Source organism: Silene latifolia, chromosome 4 (genome assembly GCF_048544455.1).
Source record: "Silene latifolia isolate original U9 population chromosome 4, ASM4854445v1, whole genome shotgun sequence".
Lineage (NCBI taxonomy): Eukaryota > Viridiplantae > Streptophyta > Magnoliopsida > Caryophyllales > Caryophyllaceae > Silene > Silene latifolia.
The window spans coordinates 14,056,315-14,074,299 of NC_133529.1; the positions used below are offsets into that span (position 1 = coordinate 14,056,315).

The window sequence follows — 17,985 nt, forward strand, 5'->3', positions numbered from 1 at the left end:
CGGAAAAGAATCTCTATGCATTTTCCCCAATTGACAACCTTCACAAACGTCTTTTTCAAGATTCACCAAAGGCAAATCTCTCAGCATATCCTTTTTATGGAGAGTTTGTAAAGCATGAAAGTTATAGTGACCAAGTCTTTTATGCCATAGCCAAGAGTCATTATCTTCTACTCGGGCAACAATTTCTTTTGGGTACGTCCATGAAAGAGGGAAACTTTTGTTCTTCATTTCAATTCGAGCAATCTCCTTTCCATGATGATCATAAATGTTACATGTATTTCCTTCAAAGTTGACATTGTAACCATTTTGCATCATCTGGGGGACACTTAGCAAATTTGTGGCAAGATTAGGAACTAACAAGACATTGCTAATGTAACGCGTTCCTTTACCTTTTGCCTCTATAATGGAACCATCGCCCATCCTTACCGGAGTCTTCAATGAAGTATCGATATGAGTGAATATACTTTCATTGTTTGTCATGTGATTTGTACAACCACTATCAACTAGCCACATATCTTTATTGCTTTTCGTCGAGGCTTGACCGGCAACAAATAGATGATCTTCAAAGATTCCGCTTTCGGAAACATTAGCCTTTGCTTGTTGATCTCTAGACCAACAATCTTTTTGTTCATGTCCAAACTTTTTACAAATATCACATGGTGTTTTATCTTTGTTCCAACAATTTTTCTCCATGTGATTAGTCTTTTTGCAGATTCCACAAGGTGGAAATCTTCCTTTCTTTTCGGTACCATTAGTACTAGACTTGTCTTTGGACATTTTCTTATTTTTGTTATTTTTGAAATTTTGAGACTTTTGTTTATGTTTTGCTTGAAAAGCTCCTTCCGATGAACCTTCGTTTCTACCGGACACCTTTGACTCATGGGCTTGTAAAGACCCAAATAATTCTTGCGGAGACAATGTATCAACATCTTTTGACTCTTCTATAGCGGTAACAATGAAATTGAATTTGTTGTCGAGACTACAAAGAGTTTTGTTGACTATCCTCTTGTCGGAAATATCGTCGCCATAAATTTTCATTTGGTTTACTGTATCAATGATTCGAGACGTATACTCCTTCATTGATTCAGATGGTTTCATTTTCAAGTTTTCAAAATCTCTTCTCAAGTTTTGGAATTTAATAGCTCTTACTTTTTGTGAGCCTTGAAACTCCACCTTAAGAATGTCCCATATTTCTTTTGCCGAAGTTGCATTGACGATCCTTGGAAAAATCGCCTCTCCAATTGTAGAATGTGAGTATGCAATTGCTCTTGCATTCTTCGTCGTTTTCTCTTTTACTACCTTTTGTTCATCAGCTGATATCTTTTGTTCAACTGTTGATTCAGGCAGTTTAAACCCTTGTTCGATAATCACCCATAAATCTAGAGCAGTTAACAAAGCCTTCATCTTGATACACCAAAAATCATAATTTTCACCTACGAAAATTGGTGCGGAAGGCATTGCTGAACTTGATGAAGCCATGCTTATGTATCTATGTTTTTTTTTTTTTCTTTTTTGTGGGTGTTTTTTATTTTTGGTCCCGAAAGATCAAAAATGCTCTGATGCCACCTGATGGTTTTTAGGGGCAATATAATCAAACAAGGAGAGAAAGATATTGATAGAATATTTTGTGTTGTATTTTCTATATCAAAACAAGCTAATACATTAGCTATTTATACTAGTAGAAGGGCTTGCAACTTCCCTATAACCTTTAAGGTGTAAGTCTAACCTCCCTCTACATTAAACTTATAGGACTAGTAACTCTAATGACATTGAGTATGACACAAAACTTCCAAGTAGTAGTAATGTGTAATGAGTTACTTTGTAACCTTATTAGATTAATTGTCATATTTCAACATAATTAAATGACAAGTGGAAAATAAAAGACCGATGTGGGTAATCAAATTACCTATAAAAAACATTTATTAAATAAAAAGGTAAATAAATAAATGAGACACCTTAAAATAGAATAGGTACGTGACAGATGGAGTACATGTATGTCATTTATCAAGAATGATTGCTATTTGACATGTTTAAATTTTAAACGATATCAATTGGTTATTAGTCTTATACAGTGGCGGAGCCAGGAATTTAAGTAAGCGGGGGCGAAACGATAATATTATAAGGGGGACTCAAAAAAATTCAGAAATTTTAACTAAAAATTTCGCAATTTTCAAATGCCAGTGGGGGCGACCGTCCCTGTTAGCCCCTCCCTGGGTCCACAACTAGTCTTATATGAGACGATATTACAGTTATGAAAACAATTATCGATTATTTAACCAAAAATGTACTAATAATTTACAACCTGAATTAGCTATTATGTCTTTTAAACCTTGAGTCCATCATCCTTCATTCGTGCGAAGTAACAGTAATGTTGTACTCACGGAACAAAGACTTTCCTAATAAAATGCTTTGATTATACGTGTATGTGTTACGTTCTTTCGTACTCGTCCCATTACGCATGTGTAACGTCTTTTATTTCACCACCTTAGCATATGTTAGTCAATGCATGGGCATAAATTATTTGTTTGTTTTTGTTTTTGTCGTTTAGTTTAAATGAGCGCACTTATATTGCGGATTAGAATTGAATTCCAAACTTTATAGTTGGAGCAAAATAATTCTTACCACTTAAACTAACTCTTGTTTATCTTTCTGATCATTTTAGGGCGTGTCTCAGTCAATTGTTTACTTTTCTATTTTGGAAATGGATATGAAGAACAATTTTCTCCTATGCACTTAATTTGGTCACTTACCATCTAATAATTGTCCTCTCCTCTTTCCTAGGTCTTTATGCCAATTCAAACAATAAACAAATGATCGGGACAAAAGGACCCGTGAATACAAAGTACTCTATTTTCAATTTCATTGAATTTTGTATAAGGTTTTTATACTTAAATAGTTGGATATATATATATACTCTCTCCGTTCCAATTATTTGTTTACCTTCGATTAAAATATCTTTCATAAAAAAGTAAATAAATGATTGAGATGGAGTACGTACAACTTAAGAGAGTCATTATCATTACTTCATGACTTTACCAACAAAACCGAATTAAATCTCGACCAGACGAAATTTAAATTATTACACGTTGATCGAATAAATTAACTACGTACATTTTATAGTTGTATTGGTTTCAATATTTGAATTTCTTTACTATAAAACTTTTTGTTTGCATTGATTGCGATTGTACCAAGAAAGTTGGCATATATACGTACTATATAATCTAGGGAGTTGCATGAGTTGGAAGTTTAGAACGAACATACAGAAAATAACGTTAAACAAAAATGTTACTCCATGCAGTTACCAACCCCGTCGTCATTCCTATGCAAGCCACACCAATTTCTGTGTCACATCCTATCCGTCAATCCTCGTCGCCGCTATCTCAGCCTTTGATCCAGGACCGTCGATTGCCCGTCAGCCTATATCACCGGCCATTGCTTCCTCCGGCGCACTGTGTTAACGGACAGCTTTCTATTGATGTTGAAAATACCCCTAGGTGATTTTTCTCCTTTCTTCTTTTACCTTGTTATTTAATTTTTACAACATTCTTAATTAAGGATTTAAAGATAAAAACTATGGTAAAATTTATGTGAAAATATAAATGTACTGAACGATATTAATTAAACAAGTATGTGTGAAAATTAGGAATTTTACTGTATTTATATATTGGTCAATTTCACATGGTTTTTAAACAAATACTCCTTATATAAAATGATATTAAACAAGTATATGTGATTCGGTTATATTAACGGTAAAATTCAAGGTGTTATGGTTGTTCTAATTGATAGTCTCGTTCCCTTCAAAAAAAAAAAAAAAAAAAAAATTGATAGTCTCGTTCTTACAAACTTTTATCAACATTTTGGTGAGACGAGATTAATTTGCTAGATGTAAAAATTTGAGATTTAGATAGTATGATCCAAAATAATATAAAATTATTTTGGTAATTTTTCGTAAGAAAATATTTTTTATTATGTCTAATTTCTCGTTATTATTGTGTGCCGAGTTGACACATGTTAGAACCGATTTGCTAGTATACATGCATTAGTAATTTATTAGCTTGTGAGAAATTGGAGTATGAGTATATTAGGGTAGATTTAGCTTGTGAATTTTGTGTATAAATATTATTGCTATTTTAATGAAGTTTATTAAACAATTATTTCCAAAGTGTTTCTATGTTTAGTGAACTAATACGCGTATTAATGAGTATTGTCATCATTCTATTAAAGAAGTATATATATTGATTATATTCAATCCAAAAAGTTTGTTTTCGTTAGATTAACATTTATGATTTATTTCACAAATTCAAACGGTTTTCCAATGTGTGTCCTGAAGGCACCCATTAAAAATTTAACCAAAGAAAGTATTACAAGAACTCAAGAATCTTTCACTAAATATGGTATAAATGAGTTGATACTTGCATTTTTAATGATATATTCTTCTAATACTCTCTTTATTTAGACTCTTAATAATGTGTGTCCTTATGGCACACGTTAAAAAAAAAAAAACGAATAGAATAACTATAAATTTCAATATTGTCTTTAATTTAGTAAGGGTAACATAAATTTAATTTCCCATTTGTAGTGTTTTTTTTAAAGTTTTTTAAAGAAAAAAACTTTCATTTAGCTGAACTGCTCAACACTGAAAATGACAAATTTTAGGTTAAAGTGACACATTGTATTATTTGATATTCGAGTGCTGCTTAACATAATTTCAAAGTTCTTAATTAAGTATGAACTTTGTTGCTTTCCGTATACTTATAAGTATAGATCTTGACAATGTTTAGGTTCTCATTAACATTAGGGGCTTAGGGCTACCCAATAGTATGATCAAAAGGTTCTTAAAATCGAGACCCCAAAAATTTATAGAGCTTAATTTACTAGCGAAATTTCCATGTTCGGGTACCATTTACTACAAAAAATAAGTTTATTATTACTGTTATATGGAGCTCCAAAAGGCCTTTGAAACCGAACCTCTCAAATTTATTTCTCGGTGTTAATTACCATAATTGAACTCTTTTTCACGTGTTTTGTTGAATTACAGCTATAAAAATATCAACATTAAATGTTTAACGGTAAGTCCATAACTACGCATTTTGCTTGCAATAGTTATTGTGTGAGACGATCTAAGTAGGCAGTCTATTTGTATAAAAATCACTCTTTTATTATTAGCAATAAATGAATGAATTTTTATTAAAAAAATGACTTTTTCATAATATAAGACTGTCTTATTCTTATGTTTTGCTTGAACCTGAACTATTTCAACAAATTAATTATTTTTTAATATTTTTCTCGAAAATTAAGTTAGGCACACTTTGTTATCACTTTCGACACAATAAATGAGACTTGGTAACTTAATAAATTGACTAGTCCCACATACCAAATTATTTAAGGCGAATAATTAAGTTTGTGTTGTGTATGTACATAACTTACAGAAACCCTAAGACTCCGTACACTTACATAAGGAATTCTAGGTCATATATACTCATACGTAGTACGGAGCATCAGACATCAGCGGCGTTCATTGAGGTTATATAGTAAATTTAAGAACTATCTATAAAATTAACGGTGTTTTACATAATAAAATTCGGTAATGATTTTACACATGACCGCTTTTTATTTGGCAAGACTACAAAAACCTGTGCGGTCTCTAGACCACCCCACGGCCACACCAATACGCCATTGTGTGCAATGGCCCCATAAATCGGACACAAAATAAATATATGTGTAATAATGTTCGTTGTTTAATTATTAATTTACGAAGATGTATATAGAATTGGAACACAAAATTAGTAACATTTTGATTCATTAAAAAAAATTGCATTGATATTACTATAGCCATTATATATGTACTCCGTAACATTATTATTTATCCATTATAGTCATGTAATACAATAAAATTTCGATAAAAGAAGTAATATGTTATGAACAATAGTTGACGTACTTTTCATAATATGCAGATTGATGGATTTTATTGAAATCGAACTCAAAGTACGTGATTATGAAGTGGATCACTATGGTGTTGTTAACAATGCAGTCTATTCCAGCTATTGCCAACATGGTACGTACTTACACAGTTATACATAATTATAAAACAAATTATTTTTCCATATATCCCTTGTATTATGTTAATACTATAATATTTTGTTCGATAATATAAAATTTGGATCCGTCGATTATTTATTAATTATCCTTTTTTGTCATTATTAATTAGCACATCATGAATTATTGGGATATCTTGGGGTAAATCTTGAAGCATGTGGTCGTAGTCAACCGCTAGCAGTTTCGGACTTGGCTTTCAAATTTCTTGCACCTCTTAGGGTATGTCACTTGCTTCCCTTTTCTAGTTTGGCATTAAATTATCATCATTATTGGCTTTTTTCAATTCTTCACGTAAAAATCTTTTGATTTTTGAAAAAGAGCTAGTTAACCAAGTTTTGTATGAAACCAACAAAGAACAAACTATTGTTGGGGTAAGACCAAACCGGATTAAAGACCGAAAATAAAAATTAGGTTAACTGAATATCAACCTAAAGTTCCTCAATCATGAATCGGATTGACCCGAATTATAAATGTCTGGTCTGGTCTTATACCACAATGGACCATACTCCGTATTTTTTTTTAGAATACTTAGTATTTATATACGGAGGATATGGGTTATTTGGACATTTTTCTAGTAATAGCTAGCCTAATAGGGTTTTGTAACAAAAATTATTTTTCAAACAAGTGTATTTATTTTCATTACGTAAAATTAAAAATCAAGTATTTTATGTTACTCCATATATTGGTTTAAGTTACGACACTAAAATTTGAGAGAGACGATTTTTCAATAAGTTATTAAGAGATCAAGCTTCTGTATCCTTTTATTTGTATTTCATGACCCTTTTATTGTTGATCGTGACATAGTAATTTCGTGCATATTTACATAAAAAATGTACCCATTTTATCTTTAATCATGATTTATATCTATTTTATTATCTTTAATACCACTTTTTCTTAAAATTGTAAAATAGTCTCTCAATTAACTTATTGAGAGACCGTCTCTCAGGAGACCTACTCAAGTTACGATTTCCATAATACCGTAAACATTTTTTAGTTAGTATTATTAATCGACTATTATTATTATTATCGACTGATATTTAATGTGTAACAGAATAGGGACAGATTTATGATAAAGGTGAGGGTGTCACACTTCTCAGTTGCTCGCATTTTCATTGAACACTACTTCTACAAGTTACCGGACTACCAGGTAATTATTTCCATTGGCTGGCTTGTTATCATCACATGAGCAGTCATGAGGTAAATTGGTAAAATGGTAAATGGTGTAGTGAATTTTCACTAAAGTTACTGTGTTGTTTCTTTGGTATACAGCCTATTCTTGAAGCTAAGTCTACCTTGGTGTGGCTTGACGAAAATCACCGCCCTATTCGCATACCGTCGGAGGTCAAATCCAAGCTAACCCAACTCGGATTATACAAGTAACTACAAGTTATTAATATCGGTTTCGCGATAAATTATTTTTAAGCTTGAAATTGTGTTTAGTAGTATAAGACATTTATTTGCAAGGTTTATGGACTTAAAATACTTAATGTGTGTGGATTCTACTAGTTTGATTGATCAAATTGAATTTATGGTTACTATATCTTGTACTTAATGTGTGGATTTTCGGTCACTATTTGTACGCATTAAGCCACATAGATGCGTGTTACGATTAAGGTCTTGTTCTTTCTGGCTTAATTTTATCTCATTTAAGTTTAGTTCATCTCTGTTTAGTTCAATTTTGTTCAGTTTCAGTCAGTTCGATTTAGCTTCAGTTAGTTCTATATGGACTACGGAGTAACTTGTTGTATTGGATTAGCCCACATGAGTTATTACTTGTTGCCTTGTTGGGCGGCCCAGAGATTCGACATAGTGCTAGAAAATACGTGGGTTGGGTCCATAATGCAATGCTTGTCTACATGTAACTTGTATCCAATGGGCCATGACTCCATTGGCCCATAATAAAGGGTATGTAGGATTGTAGGTACACAAATCGATTCCCTTTTTTTTGAGTAATTTTTTGAAAATGTTGATTTTATTATAAAGAAAATTTGGTTCATCCATTCGAGTAGGACAATATATCTCATTCTTTTGGATAACAGAGGAGAGTAAAACTCAATGACTTTCAAGCCACAACGAAGAAACATGATATTAATATCCTCGCTGTAAAGTAAGCTGCTTTATTATCCTTACATAAAATGAGAATGCTTCATTTCAGTGAAAGAAGAAAATTAGTTCCTAATATCGATGATCACAAAAGAAATTTGCTAAGGTGTCTTCCACGTTCCAAGGATAGTGTTAATAACACACATATTATCTCCTACAATATAATTTAAAGGTTAAAACCCAAAATTTTAGCAGCAGTTATGTTTTCTTTAAAAGTAAGTGTTCTAACATAAAAGAACACTAACTTGACCGCAATTTTAGCACATAATAACAATTTTTTATCATCAAGATCTCTAATGTTAAAGCCTATAGTTGCATTTTTATCACATATCGTTGTGAACCATCAAATTTGACCTTAATAAAATTATTTGGCGGCAATAGTAAAAGTAATCTTTTTCAATGGTCATTGAAGGTAATCATAATGGGTAGACAGCATAATCTCTTTAAAATTTACTAATTTGGCTTTTCATTTCCAAGCTTAAAGAAACGAATTGGTGATCGTAACAACCATCCTAAATGGCTAATATATTGTTCACCCCGAATGTTAATCCAAAGAGAATATTAGAACCAAATAATAAAAACTTTTGCCATAATAATCCCCCCTACTATTAAGAGAATAAAAATTCTCAAAAGTTTTCCCTCCAAACTTCACCTACTTATATAAGGAAAGAAATAAAATTTTCCCATTAAACTATAATCTTTTTCTTAAAGCATGACTTTTTTTTATTAAATTATAAATTATAATTATATAATGTTTTGATCAAAATAAAATAAAAGGAGTATAAAATTATAAAATACAAAATCGTTAATTTTTCTTCGAAAATGACTTAATGCATACTTAAACTGTATAAAACAATAAAATAATATTATTACCTACGTGAAAAAAAATCATTAAGATAATTTAAGCAAAGTTATAAAATAAAATCATTAACTTTATATTAAAAAAAAATTCATGACATACTACGTTTTTTTTCTCATATTAAAATACAATTAGGCGAAATATAAAAATTTGAAGGTATGAAATTAGGAATGAATCCTCCTATATACTAAGAGAATAAAATTCTCCAATGTTTTCCTCCAAAAGGAATCAAGCTAAATAAGAAAATAAAAATACTTCTTTCTTTAAATTATTATCATTTCATCAAAATATAACCTTTTAATCAAATAATAGTATTTTCTTTGAAAATCTAAATTATAATATTTTAATTAAAGAAGATAAATTCACTATAATTTTATAAACTGTAAATCTCTAAATTTTTGTTATGTATTATTATATATGAGAGAATGACTTGACACATTTTGTATAAAACAAAATATTAAACTGATATAATTAGCTTCATCACAAAAAAAAAAAAAAAAAAATCATTAACATAGTTTGAGAAAATTTATTATTTGTAATCATTAGTTTTATGTTAAAAAAAAAATTATTAAACATATTTTATAACTTTACTAAAATCTCTTGATTAGTTCATAGTTCATTTTTTTCTCATATCGAAATACGATGAGGTATATGAAAAATATGAAAAATTAATAATGTATCAATTTAAAATATTTAAATAATAACTAAAAACAAAACATCTATATATCCCGCAAATGTGCGGGATTTACACTATTAAATACCAATAGTATAATTGTTACATTCTCTAATATCCCTATCTAAAAAACCGCGCATTTGCGCGGGATCTATACTAGTTTGAAATAAACTGAATTTGCTTGGATATTTAAGAATGCAACTATGTATCAATAGGTGAATAACCCAATCTTATACCTATGCAAAATATGTAATTATGGATTCAATAGGTCTTGGTATAGACGGGTGGGGCGAACAGACGGGTAAAGACCTCTAATAAAATGGGTAGGGGGGACAAGGTGGGACACCCCCATGTGCTTTCCACTTTATGGCAAATGGGTATTTTGTGAGGAGAAATGGTATCCATCTATACGTATAGACGGATAACAACCGTCTTTGTGTTATGGATTAGTAGTCTAGTACTTGTACTACTCTATAGTACGTAATGACAATTACTCATTACGATGTACTATCCACCTCTTAAAGTCGTTTCACTCTTTAGACACATTCACACATATATAACACTTTTTTTTTTATAAGGTAATAAAAACTAGATTGATCATCTAAAGTAGAACTTACCTATTTCATGCTTTCGAATGATACAGCTAAGTTGAAGTCACCGGCTTTTAAACCACCTCGAAAGAGTTGTACATAAATGTCCAATAAAAGCCATAAAATCGGCAATTTTATTAGCTTCACGAAAACAATGTTAAATTAAATCTTCAATTCTTTAATGAATTGATAATATGTAATACAGGTTAGACTTAGGAATTAAGATCCATCTTCTCACATACCTATTTAAATTTATTCCTCAATACTACAAAGTACTTTTTTTAAAGTTATCCATAGTAGATGAGTTGGTAAGTATTCCTCATATACTTCATAGCCACTTACATTAGTAGGGCCCTATTCTTTTTTATTGATAAAAACTAAATTAAGGTTAATTTGAATTGATTGAAACTGAATTGAACTATATGAAGATGAAGATGAAGATGAAGCAATAATTAATGGGTCCTGCTATACTTCGTCGACAAATTACTAAATATCGTCGACAATTAACGTAAAATTCCAAGTTTGCCCTCCATATCATGACTCCATATTGGTCTCACCAAAATGCAATTTCCGTCTCAAAACAGAAATGAAATTACCGTCTCACTAAAACACAAGTCACCGTCTCACTAAAATATTTCAAACAAAAAAAAAAGTCGGGTTTTGTAATTAACAACATGAACGGGAACGATTTTAACAACGATTTCAACAATGAAGATAGTAACGAGGTTAGTTTACGATTTAGTTTTGTTAAAAATTTATGTTTTATTATCGTTTGAATCCCGAATTAGGATAGATGCCATGAATGTAGACGGAATTATGATAGAATTTGTGACGGATTTATATGAAAAATTAATCGAAAAAAAAAAAAAAAAAAAAAAAAAAAAAAAGACTAAAGCGGGCCGAGAGGCGTGAGTGTTCTTCGTCCCGGCAGACCAGCCGGACGAAGCATGGGCTCGTCTCATATGGCCCATGGACGAAAGAATCCTTCGTCAGGCTTGGTGTTGGACGAAGGATTCCTTCGTCACTGGCCCATTGTTGTTTGTTTTTTTTTTTTTTTTTTTGTTTTAGAGTTTCTCGTTACTTTTTTTTTTTTTTTTTTCTTTTTTTTTTTTTGTTTCCGACTCGTTTTGTATAAAATAATTAATTTCCGTCTTTGTATTAAAATTTTTTATTTTTTATAGTTTCCGAGAATTCAAATAATTATAATTAATTTCCGTTATTTCCGACTCGTTACCGTCTTTATATGGAATTTTTATCTTTAACATTTCCGACTCGTTTTGTAAAAAATAACTTATTACCGTGTTTGTATTAATTTTATATTATTTTATATTTACTTCGACTAGTCCCGTAGCAAATAATTGAATTAATAACTAACTTGTTGAAATGCGTGCGCAGGTGATTAACGATGGAGACGGTGTTGATTACTCGGATCATTTACGACAACCAGATTTTTTGCATCTAGTATCAAGCGTTTAATTGGGCATATGAGATCGGGCTCCGACTCGGGTTTGGTATAAAAAAAGCAAGCAACAAGAAAGTTGGTCGTAACACGAATTTGAGACAACGTTATTTTGTTTGTCGGATGGGTGGAAAAGGTCCCGTAAATAAGGATGCCGATTCTTTAATGAGGGGTAACACCGCTACCGGGTGGTGCAATTGCAAATTTTCAATGAAAGTTGTTGAATTAGAAGAGAATAAGTGGCAGTTTGTGATGAGATCCGGGTTTCATAATCATGGTTTAACGTTGTATTGTGACGGCGATAGATACTTTGCAAAGCTTGATGACGAGGAGTTGGCTTATATCGATGCCCAAGTTAGAGCTCACGTTAGACCGGCAATTATTAGTGCGGGTTTGCATCAGCGGAATCCGGAAAAGTCAAGACCTAATCGGCGACAAATCTACAACCGTTCTCAAAAAGTAAGGGCCGAGGAAAGAGAAGGGAGAAACCCAAGACTGTGAGATGTTAGCACTTGCGGTTCAAAGATAAGTACGTTCATTATTGGGTCACTGATCAGGAGACCGACGAGCTAACCCACGTGTTCATGTCTCATCCCGAAGCCGTTAAGATGTTTCGATCATACTATTATGTGGTACAGATCGATTCCACGTACAAGACAAATGAATACTGTCTTCCGCTTGTTGAGATGGTTGGAGTCACACCCGTCGGGAAGAGCTTTATCATCGCTTATGCTCTTGTGACGCATGAGTCCGAGGAGAAATATTTGTGGGTCCTACTAAACCGAAGGGGCTGCTAAATGATGCCGTTCAACCTAATGTTATTGTTTGCGATTGCGAGGGAGGGTTGTTGAACGGGATTCCCATTGTTTTTCCGGATTCGTCTCACTTGCTATGTCTTTGGCATATATATTCTAACGTGGAGACGAAAGCACTTGATATCACGGGTCAGGATGGTTGGGCTAAGAACGTAACCTTTACTTTGTTTCTCGGTTGTCGAGGCGGAAACCGAAGAAAAGTTTAATGTTGCGTGGGGCACATTGGCAAGGGAATGGGCGGGAGTGGCGGCTTATATTGAGAGGCAATGGTTCCCGCACTTGGAAAAATGGGCCAAGTATAGAACGAACAACATAACTCATTTTGGCAATACTTCTACATCCCGGGTTGAGTCGGCTCATGCGAATTTGAAGAGATGGTGAATAGCGCGCGGCGCGATTGATAGCATCCTGAGTCGGTTTCATTCTTTGATGGAAACGCAACATGTTGAGATCCGACACTCGTTGGAGTTATCTAGATCGAGGCGGTTGACGGGGATTCAGCGATTATTTTCCAGACTTTCTTGCAAAATATCAAAGAATGCCATCAGTGAATTGCGTAAAGAATTCGAAAGAGGTGCCAAGATGACGGAAGATGCCTTGACGATCGATTGCGGTTGTGTAAAGGCTACTACACTTGGTTTGTTATGTGCTTGTTCACTTCACCGCATTTCTAGAAACGGATCTCGGGTCCCTGTTGATGTGTTACATGCATTTTGGAGGAAGTTGGAGTACGATGGTTCGGAGGCAATGCCGACTTGTGATGATGATCGATTGGAGGAGTTATTCGATGAAATTCGGAATGCAGATCCGAGTATGAGATCATCCATGTTCGATGCCCTTTACTCTCAGATACATCCGCAAGAGGAGGATGTAAACGAGCCTCGGGTGAACGAGAACCCTAGAGGACGTCCGAGTAGGGGAACTCGTAGAGATCCGTCCGCCGTTGAGCATGCACGGGTTCGTGTTCGAGTACGTACTCCGTCTTCCCAACGTACTCCGTCTAGTACCCCCCGTTCTACTCCGACGGTTCCTGTTACTCCGTCGTCTACTCCCCGTTCTACTCCGTCGGTTCGTTTTACTCCGTATAGAACCCCCCCGGTCCACTCAAACGGGCCCCGGTACACCGTCTACCACTGCTACCACGACTACGGGGAGTTTCGGCACAACGTATTGCGCACCTCTTGAGGTCGACTACACCATTGGTGATTTGAGGTATTTTCCTTATCGTGACTTCCTGCCTTCATTTTTTCACGAGTATGTAGAAGCATGGTTTAATCCTTACGGAGACGGTCATTGTGGTTTTCGAGTTATCTCACATGGCTGTTCGGGGTGACCAATCTCATTTCACGATGGCTAGAACAGATTTACTTAGGGAAATTCGTAGTCCCGATTACCGTGATCATATCTATGGCCCAGGGAGATTTGATACGGAGGTAGCTAGAATTACATTTATGGATCAGATACCGTGTGGCTCGGGTAATTGGATGGACGGTTTTGATCTATATGGTTATGCTACGATGTACAATTGGGTGATATGTTGTATTTCTGCATTTGACGATCAAGAAGGTCAGCGAAATTGGAATGGTAGTTTTACTTATTTGCCTCTACGAGCCCCTCCCGGAGTACGTGCCCCATATGGTGTCTTATGGGTATTACATGCGGGAAACCACTATTTGCGGCTCCGAGTACGCCCCTTGTCACCTATGCCTCCAATAGCCCATTGTTGGGTACATGATGCAAGCGTAGATCATTATAATGGCCTGTATCGACATCAGATCCGATTATGGCGCGATTTCGCGAGGTGTTCTTAGCTTTTATTTGTCCGATTATTGTACCTTCTATTTTATATATCTGAATATTGTACCTTATATTTTTTTTTATTTAATTATCCGATTATTGTAGTTTATTATCCTCTGCATCCGATTAATTGACTTAAAACGTAATTTAATTAAAACAATCCTTAAAACATAATTTGACATATTTTAATTAAAACATTCCTTAAAACGCGTTTTGACATACTTAAAACATAAACCATTGAAAACATAATGAAACCCTAAACCCCAAACCCCAAACCCTAAACCCTAAACCCCAAACCCCAAACCCTAAACCCCAAACCCCAAACCCCAAACCCCAAACCCTAAACCCTAAACCCCAAACCCATACCATAAACGATTATTACTTAAAACATAACATAATTAAATAACTACCGAACTTAATTATCTTCCGATGATGAAGATGACGATTCCTCATCTTCTTCATGATCTTGAATCTCAATTTCTTCAGGTTGGGTAGACATATATTGAGTCAATAAATCATTCAAGTAGAGATAAAGAATTCCTTGCCCCAAGCACTCTACCAAAGACATAAGTCGATAGTCTTGGGTAATCAATCACGGTGAGAATGCGCTCAAAATATGTAAAGATATCACTTTTTAACCTACGAAACTCCCACATCTTCTCGTTTAGTACTTCATCATAAACAACCTCATCTCTGCTTCTTTGGAGTTAGAACATGATCCGGGTTTCCTTGTAAAATTATACAAAGGGTACCAATTGGAGGCTCTTCAAGCAGGTGCCATACAGTGTCACTAGGAACCACTGATTCAAGACGCTCAATTAGAATTGGTAAATTTTGAACAATTAAATCGATTCTTATTTGATAAACTCTGATTTTTTGAGCATTTGTGAGAACCATTTTAGGATTGGATGTTGTGAGTGAATAATTAGTATTGTAGTGAGTGAAGATGATTTGGATGTTGTGATTGAAATTGACATAGAATGGCCTATTTATAACCTATTAATTGTAACGGTTATTTTTGAATTACAACGGTTATTTTTGAAATACAACGGTTATTTTGAATTATAACGGTAACATTTGAATTATAACGGTAACATTTGAATTATAACGGTAACATTTGAATTATAACGGTAACATTTGAATTATAACGGTAACATTTGAATTATAACGGTAACATTTGAATTATAACGGTAACATTTTTCCCTATATAAACATCTACATAATGTTGTAATTTTGCACTCATCTTCAACCTTTTCTATTTTCCAATCATCTTCATCATCTTCCATTTTCTTCTTCAAATCTTTACTTATGTCAACATCATCCTCAATGTGGGGAACCCGACCAATTGAAGGCCTTGATTTTAAGAATCAAATTTGCAATCGTTGTAAAAGAAACGCTATCATCATGATTTCCGGGACAGCTACTAATCCGAAGAAAGCTTTTTTTAAGTGCGTACCTTGCGATCGTTTTGTGTCGTGGTTGACTGAAGATCATTTAACAATAACAAAAAAGTTGAATATAGCATGTCAAGATGAAGGTGATGATGCATCAAGTGGAAATGTCATGAAAGAGCAAGTGATAGGTATAAAAAAGGAGATTTCGGAAATGACAAGGATGATGAAGTTTTATTTCAAGTGTATCTTGTATTTGTTTGTTTTCATTATGTTGGCCATTGTCATGAAGTAGTTACTATTTCGTAAATGTATGAATTTGCATCGTTGCTATGTATTCAACAAATTTAAGAAATTTCATAATTTAAAACCGTCATGTTTTTTGAAATAAACGTTCAAATAGTCAACTAACATAATCATCCAACATAAAAAATGTCTTCAAAACCGTACAACATAAATGAAAACAAACACAAACTAGTTATCATCCTCTTCGTCGCTATCAGTGTACACACCATCTGATCTACGCTGAACAACATCACCGGGTGTTTGACGAGGTCCTCGCTGACGTATGATATCCCCAGCCCTCTCAATCAATGGGCCGACGTTCTTCATCATCTTGCGGAGGAAGGCAAGCTGTTTCTTGTCATCCTTAATTTTTTTGGCCTCGTAAAACTGAAACATTACAGCACGTGCAGTCTGCAAATTGACAAGAAAATTATAAACATTATCGAGGAACAGTAAGAAAATTATATCGATTATTACAACAACTGTAAGTAATATTATTACCTCAGCAGGAATATCAAAATCCTCATGTGGCGGGGGCATCATGGTGGTCGGGATCAATGATGAACGGGTGAGAATTCCCATTAAACCAAGCCTCATACTCTGGCTCCGTCTCACCCGGAAGCTAACGGTCTCGATTTACGAGAAAGCCGAACCACGTGATCCCGCCAAAGAATCCCAAAGATGATCGGTCTCCCAACCCCAACACTAACCTCGTACCCTAAACCCGGCGGGACGATGCGCTGTCAATCTCATAATGGGATTGGGTATGATCTGCACATACCCAAACCGTCGTAAACACCGATCAGCCGGGTACGGCTCCGCTATGTCCATGAAACGAATACAACTCGTATACAAAGTACGAGGATGATACTCCTCCTGACGCGGCCCGTACGGATCCCACCTAATGGAAGCACAAGTAAGCCCATCTAACAACCTCCGATACTCCAACAATTTCTCCGCATTTTGAGCGAAAGGACCAACGGATCTCCAAGAACACGACCGAGGCTGAGTAGGGTCAATTGCCGAAGGTGGACCGGGTCTGAACATAGGAAAATACTCATAGATCCACGATTGCAACAAGGTCAAGCAACCACCAATAGTCTTCACACCAAAGACGTGAAGCCACCCCAATCGCTTGTCGGTACATGAAGGCAAGTACACCGGCTCCCCAAGCGTAGTCGTGTACACCATCAGTATCATACACTAAAGGAAACAAGCGAGGACGTAACCTATCACCCGATTTGTCGACAAAAAGTGTCGACCCCAACACCACAGCCAAAAACCCCTGAGCAAAAACAACATCACAATTAGCTCTCGCCGTTTCACAAACTGCATCTACCAATATACCCCCACTCTTGTAAATAGGGACCTTCTTAGTAGAGTTTAACGGCAACCTCAACTTCTCTGATGAAATCGCAAAGAAGCCACATACATACATAAGGGGATCCGCCAACGTCCCGTCATTACTCTCCACCTTACAACAGTTACCATCAACCCGAACGCCTAAGATCTGCGCAACATCGTGAAGGAGTATGGACATCTCCCCAAAAGGCATGTGAAAACTGTTGGTGTCGGGTTGCCATCTCTCAACAAAAGCAGAAATAAGGGGCATGTTATAATTCTCGGCCATGGAATCTAATAGGTGAGAAAGACCGATGCGTCATAAATAGTCTTAACGGGGAGGAGGAGTGGCCAACAACTCAACAACCTCGTCTTACCAAACCGGTGGTAACCGTCAAAACCGGTCGACCAACCTCATTAGGAGTCGCCCATATGGTGTTGGCAATGTGGCCCCCGAAGCTAGGAATCACGTGGGGAAAGTCGGGACCACCGGGAACACGATGATCGATCAACCAAGAGACATCCTTACCCGACTTCTTCTTCGGAGCCACCACACTACTAGAACTACCATCCGAC

General features: G+C 34.8%; 1 protein-coding gene across 1 annotated transcript; it reads left to right on the plus strand.

The window, feature by feature from the left end:
* The first annotated feature begins 3,083 nt into the window (after positions 1–3,083).
* Positions 3,084–7,761, plus strand: LOC141653049 (acyl-acyl carrier protein thioesterase ATL4, chloroplastic-like). Its single transcript, XM_074460687.1, has 5 exons — positions 3,084–3,494; positions 5,955–6,055; positions 6,209–6,315; positions 7,148–7,243; positions 7,366–7,761. Exons 1-5 carry the CDS (start codon positions 3,283–3,285, stop codon positions 7,474–7,476), a joined length of 627 nt encoding a protein of 208 aa, XP_074316788.1. The 5' UTR covers positions 3,084–3,282; the 3' UTR covers positions 7,477–7,761.
* The last annotated feature ends 10,224 nt before the right edge of the window (positions 7,762–17,985 follow it).

Coding starts and splice junctions, on each gene's coding strand:
- LOC141653049 (XM_074460687.1), top strand. CDS start 3,283: ATGTTACTCCATGCAGTTACCAACCCCGTCGTCATTCCTATGCAAGCC. Junction 6,056..6,208: donor TTCCAGCTATTGCCAACATG/GTACGTACTTAC, acceptor ATTATTAATTAG/CACATCATGAATTATTGGGA. Junction 7,244..7,365: donor ACAAGTTACCGGACTACCAG/GTAATTATTTCC, acceptor TTTGGTATACAG/CCTATTCTTGAAGCTAAGTC.